General features: G+C 30.3%; 1 protein-coding gene across 2 annotated transcripts in view; it reads right to left on the reverse strand.

The window, feature by feature from the left end:
- Positions 1 to 16,432, reverse strand: part of LOC127715277 (sodium- and chloride-dependent glycine transporter 1-like) — a 39,362-nt gene that overhangs the window by 12,388 nt on the left and 10,542 nt on the right. Inside the window, exons 9-15 of one of the 2 annotated variants that reach the window (XM_052221315.1) lie at positions 16,300 to 16,412; positions 13,653 to 13,784; positions 12,435 to 12,534; positions 12,092 to 12,192; positions 9,201 to 9,371; positions 8,646 to 8,811; positions 8,231 to 8,365 (exon numbers count right to left, since the gene is read on the reverse strand). In XM_052221315.1, coding sequence (XP_052077275.1) covers positions 8,343 to 8,365; positions 8,646 to 8,811; positions 9,201 to 9,371; positions 12,092 to 12,192; positions 12,435 to 12,534; positions 13,653 to 13,784; positions 16,300 to 16,412 — 806 coding nt within the window. In that variant the 3' untranslated portion in view covers positions 8,231 to 8,342. Of the gene's footprint in view, positions 1 to 298; positions 3,698 to 8,230; positions 8,366 to 8,645; positions 8,812 to 9,200; positions 9,372 to 12,091; positions 12,193 to 12,434; positions 12,535 to 13,652; positions 13,785 to 16,299; positions 16,413 to 16,432 lie in introns of those variants that run through there. The other variant, XM_052221316.1, reaches the window with a different exon arrangement.

The raw sequence follows: 16,432 nt of genomic DNA on the forward strand, positions 1-16,432 counted from the left end.
CGTTGAGTATTTGTACAAATAGACAATAAAAAGGCAAAGTTTGATACGTAGGATTACATACAGATCCATAAATAATCAATCATAATCCTGACACGAATCGACTATAAAGGTCGTGATGATAAACATGTGTCAAATGGCTCTAAATTTGTAGACATGATCTTAACATCTGCCTTTTTTAAACATTAATTATGTAATGTAATATGTTGGAAACTAAATGTACTTACACATTAAAGACAGAAGAACACAAAAGAATTTCCAACTAGAATTGTTTCCCATATTTATGATGTACTTACATCGTATGAGGAATGGTCTATAGATACATTACTTATATAAGTGATTATATCGATAAGATAGGAACCGTTACATAAATTTTGTAATTACAATTATTTTATATTGTTGAATTTGCAACGATTGGATTAGACCAAATAGCTATCAATAAGTAATATAACAAGACGAACATGTATTCCTTAACATACATTTATGTAATCATTGTCTTATGTCATATCTTAATTTATGTAGTTTGTTATTTGGAGATTTTGGAGTTGATTGCAGATTGCTCTTTTTGTTTTCTTTTAAATACATGAGACGATTAAAACACTGTCATATTGTTTTGACATCTGTATATTGTTGAAGAGTGTATGTTGCCCTCTAGATGGCTTTTTTTTTGTCGCTGGATAACTTTATTATTGACCTACACACCATATTTCTATTTATGTGTATTCATGTGGTCAGATATTATCAGTCAAAGTTCAATAACGACATGACGATTTGTTGGAGCACAAATATCATATCTTTCTGATCGTGATAATGTCTGACATCAAACCCGAAAGAAAAGAAACATTTGCTCTCTTATCATGTACGGAGTCCGGTGTATGAGGAAACAAACCGTTTCTGTTCAGTATTATTTTTTTTATTTCAAAAATGTTCACTTAAATAAAGCTTAATATCTATAAGTTGCTCATTTCTTATCAGTTCTATAACTATTTCATCATACATTTGTTTTTTCAAATCTTTTTTTTTTGGGGGGATATTTCAAAATTCTGAAATTAGCTTATCTGATGACAGTTATATCAGGAGAAATTTTGTCTGTCATAAATTTGATATCTATGTGTTTTTGAGATAATATAATATATCAGTCATTTTATATATCGTCTTAAGCAGTAACTGATTACATCTTATTTTAAGGGTTGTGGCCAAGAAAACTATTTTTCTGCAGTTGTGATGTTATGTTAATAGCAAATACATTTTATACACATTTAAGTGACAATGTAAAATATTATTTCAGAAGACAGAGTTGGGTCCGATGGATTTTTGCATGATTAGGTTCACATCTGTAAGTACCGCAACCGATCCAGAGATTTCCAAGTGTGTCAATACAGAGTGATTGTGGAAGGTAAATATCAATTCCTGATGTCACCATACGCACAAGAAGACGCCCTAATGATGAAAAAACGTAAAGGAAATGATTTAGTCTCTCCGTTACTATTATATTCCCATCTTCTACTGCGATTATGTCACGAGGCTTGAATGCATCAATTATATATCTGTCTTTCGATTGTCCACGATAAACCCACTTTGGCTGACCGTTGTGGTCAAGCATAACTAACCTACCATCAAATTCATCAGAAAGCCGATCGATTACGCATATGTCTCCTGAACTAGTGGACGTAATATTCCACACATAGGTGAACAACCTTTTGTCATTTTGATCATATTCAAATGTACTCTTATTCTTACCACTAGGAGTCAGAGTTACGAGTTGTCGCCTACTATTTCCAGAAAGAACAAAATTTGGTCCGTTTTCTTTAACACCAACAATGACGTCACCAACTCCAGAAACATGGACAGCCGTTGGTTTCATGGATGAAAAATCTCGAAGTATCTTTTGTTTCCCGTTTTGGGATAACATTTTCAATTTGTTCGATTTTGAAAGCTTTAGTACCAATTCTCCGGATTGTGTAATAGAAAAATCACTAATTTCTATGTCATTTGTACAAGATGCAATTTCCAAATTAAGACCAGGCTTAATTTTCTGAAGAATTTTCTTTTCCTTGTTCGCAACCCATAAGAAATCACCATGCCATGCTATTACTCCGACATCTGGCAAGTCTGTTGTATAAGTTTTGAATGGACGGATTTCTACTAAAGACCCAAACATCTGTTGTACATTCTCATCCAAAGGTTGTCCTCCGAGAAAGCCCAACATGGCGTTTGATACATCTAGTTTTGTGATTTCAGGAGTTTTAAATAAACCTTTCGAATGTTCAAATACTTCTGCCAAATTTGTTGAATTTAGAATTGTTTCAATCTTATTTCTTTTGTCTAGTAAATCCTGTTCATGTTGATCTAAGACTTTTTTCTTTGATTCGAACATGCCGTTCAATCCATTGTTGAAGCTGTCGTGTTGTTCTAGTATTTTCAAACTGTAAGATAGTATTTTGCTAGTTAAAGTTTCTGTTTGTACTTGTATGTTTTCTTTTGTCTTTTGTTGTTGGTGCTGATGCTTAGACCACAGTTCATCGAAAGTTTGTTGTTCCTTCTGTACAATTCCAAGACATTCTTTATCAATTTTATCTACTATTTTTTCCAATGCAGTCCTTTTCCTTTGGAAAGCCTCGTGAATTTGTTCCAACGCGTGATCTTTGTGGTTTTTAAGAAGACACACTGGACATATAAGATTGTCACATGTTTTACAAAACAGACAACAGGATTTAGACGAATGTAGATGACATGATAATGTCAGATATTTTTCCAAATTCTCATTTGATGAAACTTTTATTTGACTTACATTCCGTATATCGACGATATTGTGTTCTTTTTCAAACGAAACTTTTGAATGCAGCTTGATTTTACACTTATCACAAAGTAACAAAGAGCAATCAAAACATTTCCATTTAATTTCATTAATGTTATCACAGAACTGACAACACAATGGAACCTGTGCACTACACGCCATTGGTATTTCAGCAATTTAATGATCTTTTGAAAGCGGAAAGTATATAGTTTGTACTATGACAGGAAAATCAAATTGACATGCTTAATAATGAATTTCCTGTGTAACAGACAATTCACATAACAAGGAAGTTCGTCAACTTAAAAAAAATGTTTTGTCGTCAAATATATAATTGATTTGGGGGATTTTAACACGTCCTCTTAAAATGTTACTTAGGGTGTCAAAATGTAATTTGACATTACAGTTGTTTTGAATCGTCTCTGTTAAATACCATCTTATGCTCTTCAAATTCGTATTTGATTTGGCCTTCTAACTTTTTCTATTCGAGCTTGACTGATGAGTGTTATTAGATGAAACGCGCTACTGGCTTACAAAATTAAAAGCCTGGTATCTTTAATGAGTTTTTTTATACAGCTATATATGAATACAAAACATTTTGGGATCCGAGATGAAACTAGATGTGTCGAAACGACACGAATGGCCCCGTCTCAAAAAATTGAAAAATCTGCAATTTCAACAACACATGTGGACACACACATGCATGGATAGTATCAAGCTCTCAAGACCAATACTAGTTTGATGAAAAATTTCCTTGATCAATGAGTGAATTATTTTCAAACTATCAGCAAACAGGAAGTGGATGTACTGCAGATCTAACAAGATGTGTTGAAACGACATGAAAATCAGCATAGCGTAACGAAACATAAACTTGATCTGTAACTCATCATGGTAGTCTCACCAAATCTGAAGGCGTATAGAAAAAAAATCTGTATAACTGTGTTTTTCAACAATTTTCAAAGTCTTAAACCCTTAATTTCGGCAAAAATCAGCAGAGCGGAACTAAACTTATACTTGATCTGTACTCATCATGGTTAACTCATATACCAAAAATCAGCCCAATATCTAAAGGCGTTTAGAAACAAAGTCCGTATAACTGTGATTTTCAACAATTTATCAAAGTTCAAAGCCCGTAATTTCGGCAAAAATTAGCGGAGCAAAACGAAACTTAAACTTGATCTGTAACTCATCATGGTTAAGTCACATACCAAAAATCAGCCCAATATCTGAATGCATTTAGAAAAAAAGTCCGTATAACTTTGATTTTCAATAATTTATCAAAGTCCAAAGCCCGTAATTTTAGCAAAAATTAGCGGAGCGGAACGAAACTTATACTATATCTGTAACTCATCATGGTTAACTCACATATCAAAAATCAGCCCAATATCTGAAGGCATTTAGAAAAAAAGTCCGTATAACTTTGATTTTCAATAATTTATCAAAGTCCAAAGCCCGTAATTTTAGCAAAAATTAGCGGAGCGGAAGGGAACTTAAACTTGATCTGTAACTCATCATGGTTAACTCACATACCAAAAATATGCCAATATCTGAAGGCGTTTAGAAAACAATTCCGTATAATGGTTTGTTGCGGAATGACGGAATGACGGAATGACGGACAAGGGTAAAACTTTGTTGCGGGGCCATAAAAAGGTTAAATGTGGAACAGCTGAAAGTGAAGCAACACCGTGCTAAAAGGTCAAAGGCTGATACGAGGGAGAATGTCCCCTTATATTTCCGGATAATGTTCTCAATGTAAATCGATGTCACGTTTGAAACAAGGAAATAGTTCAGCCCATTCAAACAGAATTAGTGTTATATTTAAAAAAAAAAAACTACAAAATAAATTTGAATCTATAAGACATACTGCTGTGATAACAGATAGGCGGAAGATACTTATAGGATGTTCAAACTCGTAAGTCGTATACGCAAACAATTGATTAACATACATTTACATGTTATATGTGTATTTTCTTTTTAATTCATATATTGTCAACATAATGTCCAATATACACGTTCCTATTAATTAAGAAATATTAACATCTTTCTTTTTTGACATTTTGATACAACGATTGTCATTAATATGCAATTTGTAATCAATCTGGCAAGTGACTGATGGAGATGAATTTTGTGTTTTCTACTACAAAATAGATAATTACATTTCTAACTAGCCCTGTAACAAAAAGCACCTTAATCCAAGTTCTAATATGAACATTTCCTTCAGAAAGAACAGTCTTTGGATATACTGAGCTCTTCCTTAGACATGACATGATGAAGTTTATGCATCGATATACAAAATGGAAGTTTCTGATGAATAATATTTTAATAGAGGTAGAATAAATTTAAGAGTTAACTCAATAATACTGTTAAGGTCGATCAGGTGTCTTCTTGAATGATAAAATAGAAGAAAACAATCAGTCTAGATCTTTAATGAAATGTGCAAATTTTGAGAGAGAATTATAATACATTTGTAATAATGTTCATCTATCTGACGAAAATTGTGTTTTCTATCTTATTTTGATAACTTTTAAGATTTTTCAAATACAGAATTTTTTTTTTATTTACTTAGAAATTAACTTTATTTAAAAAAAAATTCGGACATAACCATATACGGGGAGATAAATGTAACTTTTATAAAAGAATGTGTAAGGAATTTATCTATTTTGTTTTATAGCAAGAAAATGAGGCCCGTGACCCCATTTTTTATTTTTATTTTCAGAAAGCACATTATACCAGCTATCTTCTCTAAAAAAAAATTCGTTTTGTTTTCTTTCTATCACACAAAAAAGCCCCGTGAACCATACTTTTAATATTAAAAAAACATGATATAAACTCCATATTGGCAAATAATTAAAAAATTCTATCGATTTTAATTTAGAACCCCATCTACCTTAAACAACTGACCAACTTAAAAGTATACTAAGAATAAAGGCATTTGAACTTGATAGACAATATCCAGATTTCCTCCTTGGGGACTTTGAATTATACTAGAATAATGTTAAATGAAGGCCCATTTCTTTTTTTCACTTCTGTATAATATAAAAATAGAAGATGTGGTATGATTTCTAATGAGACAACTCTCCTCCAGAGTTCATTACTTAATCTTTAAAAAAAGTTATGCAGTAACATTAATACATATTGATGTAGAAAATCTGAATATGAGACAGTAGGGGCATAAATTTGCTTGAAAATGGTCCTATTATCCCTAGACTTTTAATGACTTATCACTTATTTTTTACTTTGGTTCATTACCCTTTATCCAAACAATCATGTATTAACAATTAAAACATATCATTGAGGAGTTTCCAATGTTTGGCGACTGCTAATTCTATGGTACTGCTGACAAACAGTTTTTAAAAAATGCCATTTTGCAGGTCAATTATGTTAAACGCATTCTCTGTCACTAGATAAAAACAAATATTGCAGAAATTATCCTTAACATTAACTTCTAACGAATGACAGTCATATTATATAAAGATGCTTACTATTAGTTTATATAAAATGTAAATCCACTTTAAGTTAAAAGATAATTGTATTTAAGTTAGGTAAATAAGTATCAATGCATTCTAAAAGGGAATAAAATAAATTGCCATGTTGGGATAATTGAGTTGTCTTTCCTATAAAGTTGTTAATTATTAAGTCGCTGGTCCGGAAACGTCTTATAGAGTAATGCCAACACATATGAAGGAACCTTTTTCATGTGAATTTTAATAAGACATTTTTATTAGTTGAGTTACATCATTAATGAAGTTTCATTTTGGAACAGTATATAAATAAAATACTGATAGCAGATGGTGTGTTATGCAAATGCACAAAACATATGTGTGTATTTAGACTTATGAATATTAGCATTAACAATTTCCCTGGTGCTACTTGTTTACAACATAACAATTTTTGAAAAGTATAAATATGTCCAAATGTATAATAAATAAAAATGAAAATGCATAATTGAACAAACTATCATTTCATTAGGACAAAAAGAACATTGAGAGTGACTGTTCGTTTATTGCCAACTATTTATATAATCAATAAATACTGAAGTCCAATAGAATGCAGTGTATGGTCTGATTACAATAGAAAAATACATAAAAATACATGGTATAATATATTTTATTGACAAAAGCATTGATATTTTAATAAATATAAGTACCTTATTTACATTGAAAATATATACCTCATAACTTCGAGTTGAATTTCCTTTCAGAACGAATACGTATTGTGATAACACAAACAATAAAAAGTAAGACACATTTCAACGATTGGTAGTTTGGATTTCTGGATACATATTGTACAAGCATAGGTTGTCATCTCATAGAGAGAATAATATTTAATTCATGGAACCAACATTTGTTTAAAATACAAGGTCAAGAAAGGACATGTTGCGACGAGGGCCTTATTTGGGCTTATTTTTACTGATCATTGTAACTTTTTATGAAATATTTAAGTTCATCCTAAAGTTCAGATAATTCAAAAGTAAAACAGGATTTTGAGCGTTGTTGTGAAAATCATCAATTTTTTTGTCAATTTCAAATAGTTTTTTGGACCGGCAAAATTAAACCTTCACAAGCTCTTACTAAATAATTTACCATAGTATTTGTGTATATGAACAACAAGCCATAAAAATTTTCCTGGAGCTTGCATATGCTTCATATTCCACTAGCAAATATGTGTCAAAAAATGTTTTTGTCATGTCGTTGAGAATATTTAAGCATACCATCTTTCTATCTTAAAATCTTGATGTATATTCATACAATTTGAAAGGTATTACAGTTAAAAACTTGCGCATACCTATCAATTATTATAATGCAAACCGTACAGGATTTTGTAATACTTCAATTTCAGACCAATAAAGGCCATTGATGCACTTAGAAGTACAAAGTTTGTCCTTAAAATTGTTAAGAAATTAAATTAATGAAACCCCAAGAAATAAATATTAGAAAATAGAAAACTATACATATAAATGATAATGATAAAGTTTGTTCATTTATGACATAAATGATTGATTAAAATTACATAAATCACAAAGTCTACAATATTTACATTGAGACCTACTTAACAGATATAAATTGTTTCAATTTAACATGAAATAATGTCTTGTAAATTACAGCGATGTGGCAAACAAATTCCAGTAATAATTTAGCACATGACCGTTTCCGTAAAGAAACAAATTGTGTGCAACTCTAAATATTTAAATAGTTGAAATGTAATATAAGTAAACGACTGTCATGATAAAGTAGAATTGTTAAAACAATTCAATTGTTTCGTTAAACTGATTCACCTATTGTAATATATTTGTTGGGTGTATTACTTTGGTGAGCTTGACATTTCTATTTGCTTTTAACTTTCACAAATACTGAACGGTTATTTAAATGATATATATTCGTCAGTATGATTTAGTACAATCACTTTTCTGAAATAAATCTAACATGAGATTATACTAACTTCACATAATTTCATAGCTTATGACAGTGTGTTGAAGTAAAATGCGCTTGTCTCTTATTTTCATAACCTTGCAACAACTTTTTTGGAATGTCCACTTGTTTCTTATTATCCTCTATAACGATGTGCCATTCGTTTCTAAAATAGAAAAAACATGTATATATCTCACAAAAAAGTGAAGCTTGCTGAACACTATATTTCATGTAAATTACCATAAAAGAACTAATGATCAAAAGCAAAATGGACACTTCTAATTGATTTACATTTCTAATATTTGTTTGGCAAACACTAGTTATATTAAATCTATTAATCAACAATTAAATTCTCAAGTTCCACGTTGAAGATATCAACAAGCTAAAGTTTTACCGATTTACATTTACTTAATTTTTCTTTATGAGTTATATCAATGTATAATCACCTATTTTTTGTTTATGTTGTAATAAGGCTTCTTCACAATCTACAGGACAACCATTCATGTTAGAAAACGTGGATTCATTATATGACAGTGACTGTATGTATCGTTCTATGTCCTCTTCCTTACTTGGGCCCCAATTTTTGGCAGGTACAGTTAATTTTTTGACTCTCTGAAAAAGATAAATTGAATAAGAACTTCTCTTAAATTTATTATGAATATCAGCGAGTTTAAAATGCAAGATTCTGAAATAGTAATATTTCGGGTTTTTTGTTCGTTTGTTTTAAAAAAAAATACAGATGTAAGTTATAAATAACATAATGCGCACTTAGATTACTGGAAAAGCTATTAGTTAACCTATTAACAACCAGTATGTTTTAACTGAAGCGGAAACTGTCTAACTGACATTTACATAAGTTGTACGGTTTCAACTTTTGCAATACCTTAAAATCGCAAAATAGAAATAACAAATCCATAATTAAATAGCAATGTCTTAAAAATGATATAACAACATCATTTTTTTACTATTGTACCTATGTTTTAAGCTGTTAAAAAGCTTACCTCAATAATTGTTTCCCCATCAGTGTTAATGATTTGAATAATCATCATAAGAGGAATTGGGACAAGTGCCAAAAGTCCTAATATCCATCCCAACACTATGGCCCAAGTCGGATAATTTTTTCCATCATAAGTCACTGGACCCAATGTTATTATACTAAAAAGCCATATTCCCTATATGATAATAAAATAAAATGAATATCAAATATAGCCCTGTGCTAATTTTGCAGTTTTGTTATACAAATATATGATAATATGTTATAACTGGTGGATATAAAAAAAATTATGACAAAAGGCTTTGTATATATATATATATATACAATGCCTTGTTAATAAATGTTATATGAGTATTTTAAACCAAATCTTGAATTCTATCCTAATTCTATCCTATTTTGGGGAAATGTCAGAAATTCAAATGTGACGTCACTTTTTTCTTGCGTTGATCTCTTTGGCTAACTCGGCTGTGAATTTTTATGTGCTGGTTTATGTTGTTTTATGTATCCGTTTTTATTCTATAGTTAGTCACCACTTCGGTGTTATCATGTATATCTGTTATATAGTCATTTGTATAAATTTACTGTTTGCAAAAGTATGAATTATTCTCAATAATAAGGATTTTCTTATCCTCGACATATAACCTTAGCCGTATTTGGCACAACTTTTTGGAACTTTTGGTCCTCAATGCTCTTCAGCTTTGTACTTGTTTTGGCTTTCGAACTTTTTTGTTCTGAGCGTCACTGGTTAGTCTTGTGTGGACGAAACGCGCGTCTTAAATTTTAAACCTGGTACCTTTTGTTAGCTATTATTCGTATGTTTCTCTGTCCTATATGTTCTCCCATTTATTTGTATTGTAGTCCTGTCATGTAATGTTGTCATTTTAATGTTATATTTTACATTGCCATAAAAGCGGGAGGTTTGACTAGCCACAAAACCAGGTTCAACCCACCATTTTTTTCTTAAAATGTCCTGTACCAAATCAGGAAAATGACCATTGTTATATTATAGTTCGTTTCTGTGTGTGTTACATTTTAATGTTGTGTTTCTGTTGTGTCGTTGTTCTCCTCTTATATTTGATGTGTTTCCCTTAGTTTTAGTTTGTAACCCGGATTTGGTTTTTTCTGAATAGATTTATGAATTTCGAACAGCGGTATACTACTGTTGCCTTTATTCGTCAACTTTATAAGGCTATTGAACCTTTTGACTCGAGCGTCACTGATGAGCCTTTTGTAGACGAAACTTGCGTCTGGCGTCCAAATTATAGGCCTGGTATCTTTGATGGTTTTCTTCTAAATGGTGTTTAGATGATGCCAATCTATTAAAAAGTGTTGTTTATATATGACAAACCTGTTTTGATATATGACAATGAAATTACAAGAATGTTCAAAACAAGCATATTTATATAAATGATTTAAAAAAGATATAACTAAATTTAGATGTTTAAAGTAGTGAAAATAAAAAGTCCTTTTACCAGAAGTTCTAGGAGAAATTGTTAGATTTCCCTTATGTAGAACATGGTTTAGTGTATGAGTTTTATGTTTCTAACAAAAGTATATTTACTAATAACATAAACTGCTGTTGTTCACCTTCACTTTTAAAAAAGATGAATATTCAAAATTCAGATGTAAAGCTTAACTTTTTCGTCAAGTAAGTTTAGTAAAAACTATGTAAAAGTTAAAAGTTTTATAACATTTAAGAACATAAAAATTTGGTATTTTAGAAACTTATTTCAAAATAAAACCTTTTTTCAAAAGGAAGATCTTTCCTAAAAAAAGTATAACAAAAATACCGAACTCAAAAATAAATTCAAAATGGGGAAGTCCTTTAACTAATACCAGGGGAGATTATTTGTTGTCCAGCATACTATGATGATAGAGAGATGTTTATTAAAGAGATAAACAATATTTACAAATATCTCAATGAGTAAAATTTTTTATTGTTTATTCACTAAAGGACATAGATAAACACAGATAAATGAACAAACAAGTTCAACACCACCACATTAATTTGTGCCTGTCAGGAGGCTGTAATTCAACAGTTGTCGTTTGTTGCTGTATATCATATGCAGTTTTCGTTTGTTCATTGTTTTGTACAAACCGTTAGTTTTCTTGTTTGAATTGTTTTACATTTGTCATTTTGGGACTTTTTTAGCCAACTATGCGGTATGAGTTGTATAGTTGTATAATTTCTATGTCATATGGTCTCTGGTGGAGAGAGTTGTCTCATTGGCAATCATACCACATCTTCTTATTTTTATAGTATATATATATATATTACAATTACTGAAGATATTTTCAATATTTAATCATAATATAATTAAAACTTTTCTCTTTAAGTCCATGTGTTAAATGTGTTTCAAAATGTTTTTTTTTCCAGTGGAGTAGTAATAACACAAACTGCTGAAAACAGGAAGAAGTACATGTATACGGTATACGAAAGTGGCTTGAAGTTTCGACTCATATGGAAGTTATATAAGTTAACAGTGTATTGCCATTTATTCTTAACTAGCCTAGCGTTTGTTTAAACATATTAGTTAAATTATTGAGTCAGTACACCTGATACCAGGTTTTTTTTTGTAGCCAATGTTTATGGTCATATTTAATTTTGAAGTGACCCTAGAAGGCAATCCATTGGCAATTTTACCTATCACAGTTTACAAATTTAACTAAAAGCATGACATTCATTGACCATCTTGATTACATTTACCTCTAGGTGTTTCGAATTAACATTTCCTTGGCGTTGTAGAATATATGAATAGTTATGCATATTTGAAATGTGTTTTTATCTTTTTTCAAATAAAGTGTGGTAGTAAATAATAATTTTAAGAATTGACCTTGGTGTCAATGTCTAAATAGTTTTAATCGAGTAACAAATAATGAAAGAAACACTCAACTTACAAAAATAACAGTCGGTGTTACAAATCTCCACATATAATGCCAGATTGCATGCGGCTGATATCCAATCATCAATTCAATGTCTTTGAAAAACCTTTCTGTTCCTAAATTGATATGAAGAAAAATTTCAATTAAAATCATTCATTTCTACTTTTTTTAATTGGTATTTACAGCAGATGTCCTTCATTAATAATTTTGCTATTACAATCTTGATCTTCACATTTATTCATTTCTGAAAATACAAGCTTCGCGATTTTGATTATTAACATTAAAGTAATAAATAAAAAAATTAGTAAAATACTCCTGCAGTAATGAAGATGGTATATGAAAAATGCTGTGTGCTTACCATAAATCCATGCAATAACAACACATTCTATAAGTGAAATCATCATCAAAGAGAAACTTGCACAATACCAGTCCATAATCTGTAGAACGTATATTCCTCCCTGGAATTAGTGAACATATGATAATTTGGAAGTTCTAAGATTTAAAAAAGATTGTGTAATCTTAAAGTAATCTATTCTAGTCAACACGATATATGACAATAGTTAAAACAAACAATTGACGTTTCCATTGGAACCCACTATGCTCCTCTCCTTGCAGACTTGTTCCTTTATTCATTTGAGGCTGACTTCATACAGGAGCTTCTTAGGAAGAATGAAAAAAAGAAGCTAACATTATCTTTATTAACGTCACTTTCCGCTATAAGGATGATGTCCTCTCACTAAATAATTCAAAGTTTGGTGACTATATTGAAGGCATCTTTCCCATCGAAATAGAAATAAAGGATACAACACATACATTTAAGTATGCCTCATACCCTGGCTAAAATCTAGAAATTGACATTGAGGGTCGGTTGAAAACAAAACTTTACGACAAAAGAGATGAGTTCAACTTTCCAATAATGAACTTTCTGTTTCTGTGTAGCAACATTCCAACAGTGCCTGCATATGGAGTATATATCTCCCAGTTGATACGACATTCCAGAGCTTACATTTCATATCATAATTTCCGTAATTGGGGTTGCTGCTTACAAGGAAGCTTTCAAACCACGATTTTTAAGTGGTGAAGTTGAAATCATCCTTTCGAAAATTTTATTTAATGACATGAGACCTTTTCTTTTGAAAACAAAATTAAAACGTAAAGGTAAATCATATATCAATATATATTTGATTCATATCTGAATTAGTTAATACAATCTGGAAATATTCCGTTTTAGTTCACATAGGATAGATATTGAAATTGTAGATTAATAAAGATACCTACAAAATTAAAATGAGTGGACTATGGAAATCTAAATGTCGAGGATGCAATTCCTGTTTTTGTTACAGTTTTTTTCCCAGACAGTAGTTCAAAGATAATCCTTGACCAAATAGAATCTCATTTTCAAAATCAAAATGGTTGGCTATAAAAGAATGTTATCTGAATATTTCAGCCGATGGTCACTACATGAACAATTATTTTAATTACATAATAATATGATACGAGAAATTATCTCATAATCAGGAATATCAAGTTTTATTAATAATATATTTTAACTCGTTTAAAATCGAAATTAAACTACCTGTGTAATACATGGTATTCCAAGAAGAAACTCCACGAAACACCCAACTGCAGCAAGAAGTACTCGTTTACTTCTGAGTAAGCGTGGGTATTCGTCAATAAATGAACTTATGCCAGTCTCAAACATTGCGAACTAAAAGTAGAAATAAATAACCAGTGTTAGAAGACAGAAGTTACAAATATTTAACACTATGCGGATCAGTTTGATATATAAATTTAACCCAAAAACATAAAAAACCGTTTTAGTCAAATCCTTAATTTAACAGTTAAAAAGGAATGTATATAATGCTAAAACTCTGAATAAATTTGAAATCTTGATAACATATTAATGAACATGGTATATATATATATATATATAAATCAATTGGGTGATGGGATTTTGGCAGTTAAATAGAAAAGACTATTAATAGAGGGTAGTGGTAAAAATTTCTGAAAACGAGACTACATGTATGTCCATTACATTATTGATGTATGTTACACAGAACTGTTTTCTACTAAATATATCAACAACCGAGAAAAAATAGTTAATTCATCTATAGATGTAAAGTGGAATATTGAATAGACAAAACAAGTTTTCATAGAATAATTCTTTAAACAGAAGTAGTGTATGGCAAATCACATTCTGTATAACATAGACCAAAGGATGCATCTATGATGAGTTTATGAGTGTATAGAAAACTGTATGAAATAACATAAAGACACTGAATCTAATATCAATGTGTATTATTTAAGGACTGGGAAATTATTTGTATTAAAAGCAAATAATTCAATAATATAGTCCGAATGACGTCGTAAAATCAAAGAGACAAATTCTAGTGTAAAAAAGTTCAATTTTCCAGACCTTTCTTTTTATTACATATTTATTTGTTCATTTTAATACCTCATAACTACAATAAAAACCTATTTGGGGACGTTGTTGCCTGTCCTCGGTCAACGCACCATAGATGATTCTGCTTCACCTATCTTTGAAGAATTAAAGAGCATGATAATTATTATTCCGGATTTATTTCTGCATGACAATTTAAAAGAAAAAATCTCAACATTAATTATCTTTTTAATTTTCAATCTGGTCCTTTTTTAACCAAAAGTAAAAAGAAAAATTATGAAAAAAAACACTGATGAAAATAAAATCGTAACTCTTTTTAAACCCACTTTAGATATAAATCAATTTGAAAAAAAAAATATTTATACCTATTTCGACTTTTGAAAATACAGTGAAGAAACTGCCAATTTATAAATGCTTAGGCAAAACTTGAACTATTCTAATTAGGTTATTGAAAGGAACTCTGGTGGTTATTGGATGTATACAGTAGTAATTTCTTTAACTGATAATTCTTCTTAAAAACTCAATGGCAGACAAAACTGTGCATTTGAGAGAATTCTGAAACTGCCTCAAACTATAAAGTTATATCGGTTATAAATACATTTATTCAATTGTCCGTCAGAAATGAAAATATTGTTAGGTCAGATTTTATGTACTTAAGTGCATACCTTGTATTACCTTTCATTTTTATGGATAAGCCTTGGAAGCGTAGAGGGAATTAAATCGTTGATACTATCAACCAATTCTCGGTAAGTCTCAGAAATACAAAATAGAAGCTTTTTTTTTTACATCTACATACAATAACGTGCATATTGGACAGGAAAACATGCAGGACGATTACAAGCACAGTGTTATTTTTCAAAGGCAGGTCCGGCTAAATATGAACAATATCATAAATAATAGTATGTTTAATTTATCTAAATCCTTTTTTGGTGTTTCTTTAATCATGTGTAATTATAGTAATAGTTTTCATCAGAATGTTTTCATGTACTACATTTTTCGTGATGGAAAGTCGAAAACATGTATGACAGTCGAAATATCTGATTATGTTGTTTATAAAAATATCAAGGAGTACCACAATGCAAATGATTTCTTTTTAGGCTCTGTTCATACATGCAAATCTGGTTTCATAGTTCATCCTTTTAAACAAGACAATAATAGTGCGAGGAAACAAAAGCTAATAAAAAAAAGAGCCTTAGCGTTTGTCAACCCATGTTCATTTTTCACACTCTAACCCAATACAAGTTACATTTATACAATTTTTGGCATGTATATGACGTGACCCATTCAATAATTTTTCGTTTGTTGGATCATATATAAATTAACAGAAGTTTTCCCTGTAATTGGAGAAAGGATTTGCCAAATAATCTATTCCTGAGGTAGAAAATCCTTAGTATTTCGAACAATTCAAAGTTTTGTAAACAGTTAATTTATAAATATAATTATATCTATGATATTTCATGTCAACACAGAAGTGCTGACTACTGGGCTGCGTAGCATTTCTATAAAACAATGTCAAAATTACTTTTTTGGGGAAAAACCTTCAAAATGCACATAATTATTAGTTTATTATTTTACAGGTTGGAAACAATGTCGTAATTTATACCAATTAAGTGTTATTATTTTCTAATGTATATGAAAATTTGACCTTCCCAAATAATCAGAATCTGAAGCATGAAAATAACACCATTGAGTTTTTTTTTTTATGTTATATGAATTTAAGATTCATACAAAAGTATGGAGCTACTCTCAATATTTTCCAGAATTTCTATCGTATATGATTTCAAAATTTGAAATTGATCGTGAAATGAAGATACAAAATTACCTGGCTGTCTAGTCCGATGGTGAATAGCATAAGAAAGAACAAAACTGCCCACAATGGTGAGAAGGGTAGTTTAGCAACAGCCTCAGGATAAGCAACAAATGCAAGACCAGGACCTGGAAAAGACAATTCGAAA

This window comes from Mytilus californianus, unplaced genomic scaffold (assembly GCF_021869535.1).
Source record: "Mytilus californianus isolate M0D057914Y unplaced genomic scaffold, xbMytCali1.0.p SCAF_9, whole genome shotgun sequence".
In the NCBI taxonomy this organism is placed as follows: Eukaryota; Metazoa; Mollusca; class Bivalvia; order Mytilida; family Mytilidae; genus Mytilus; species Mytilus californianus.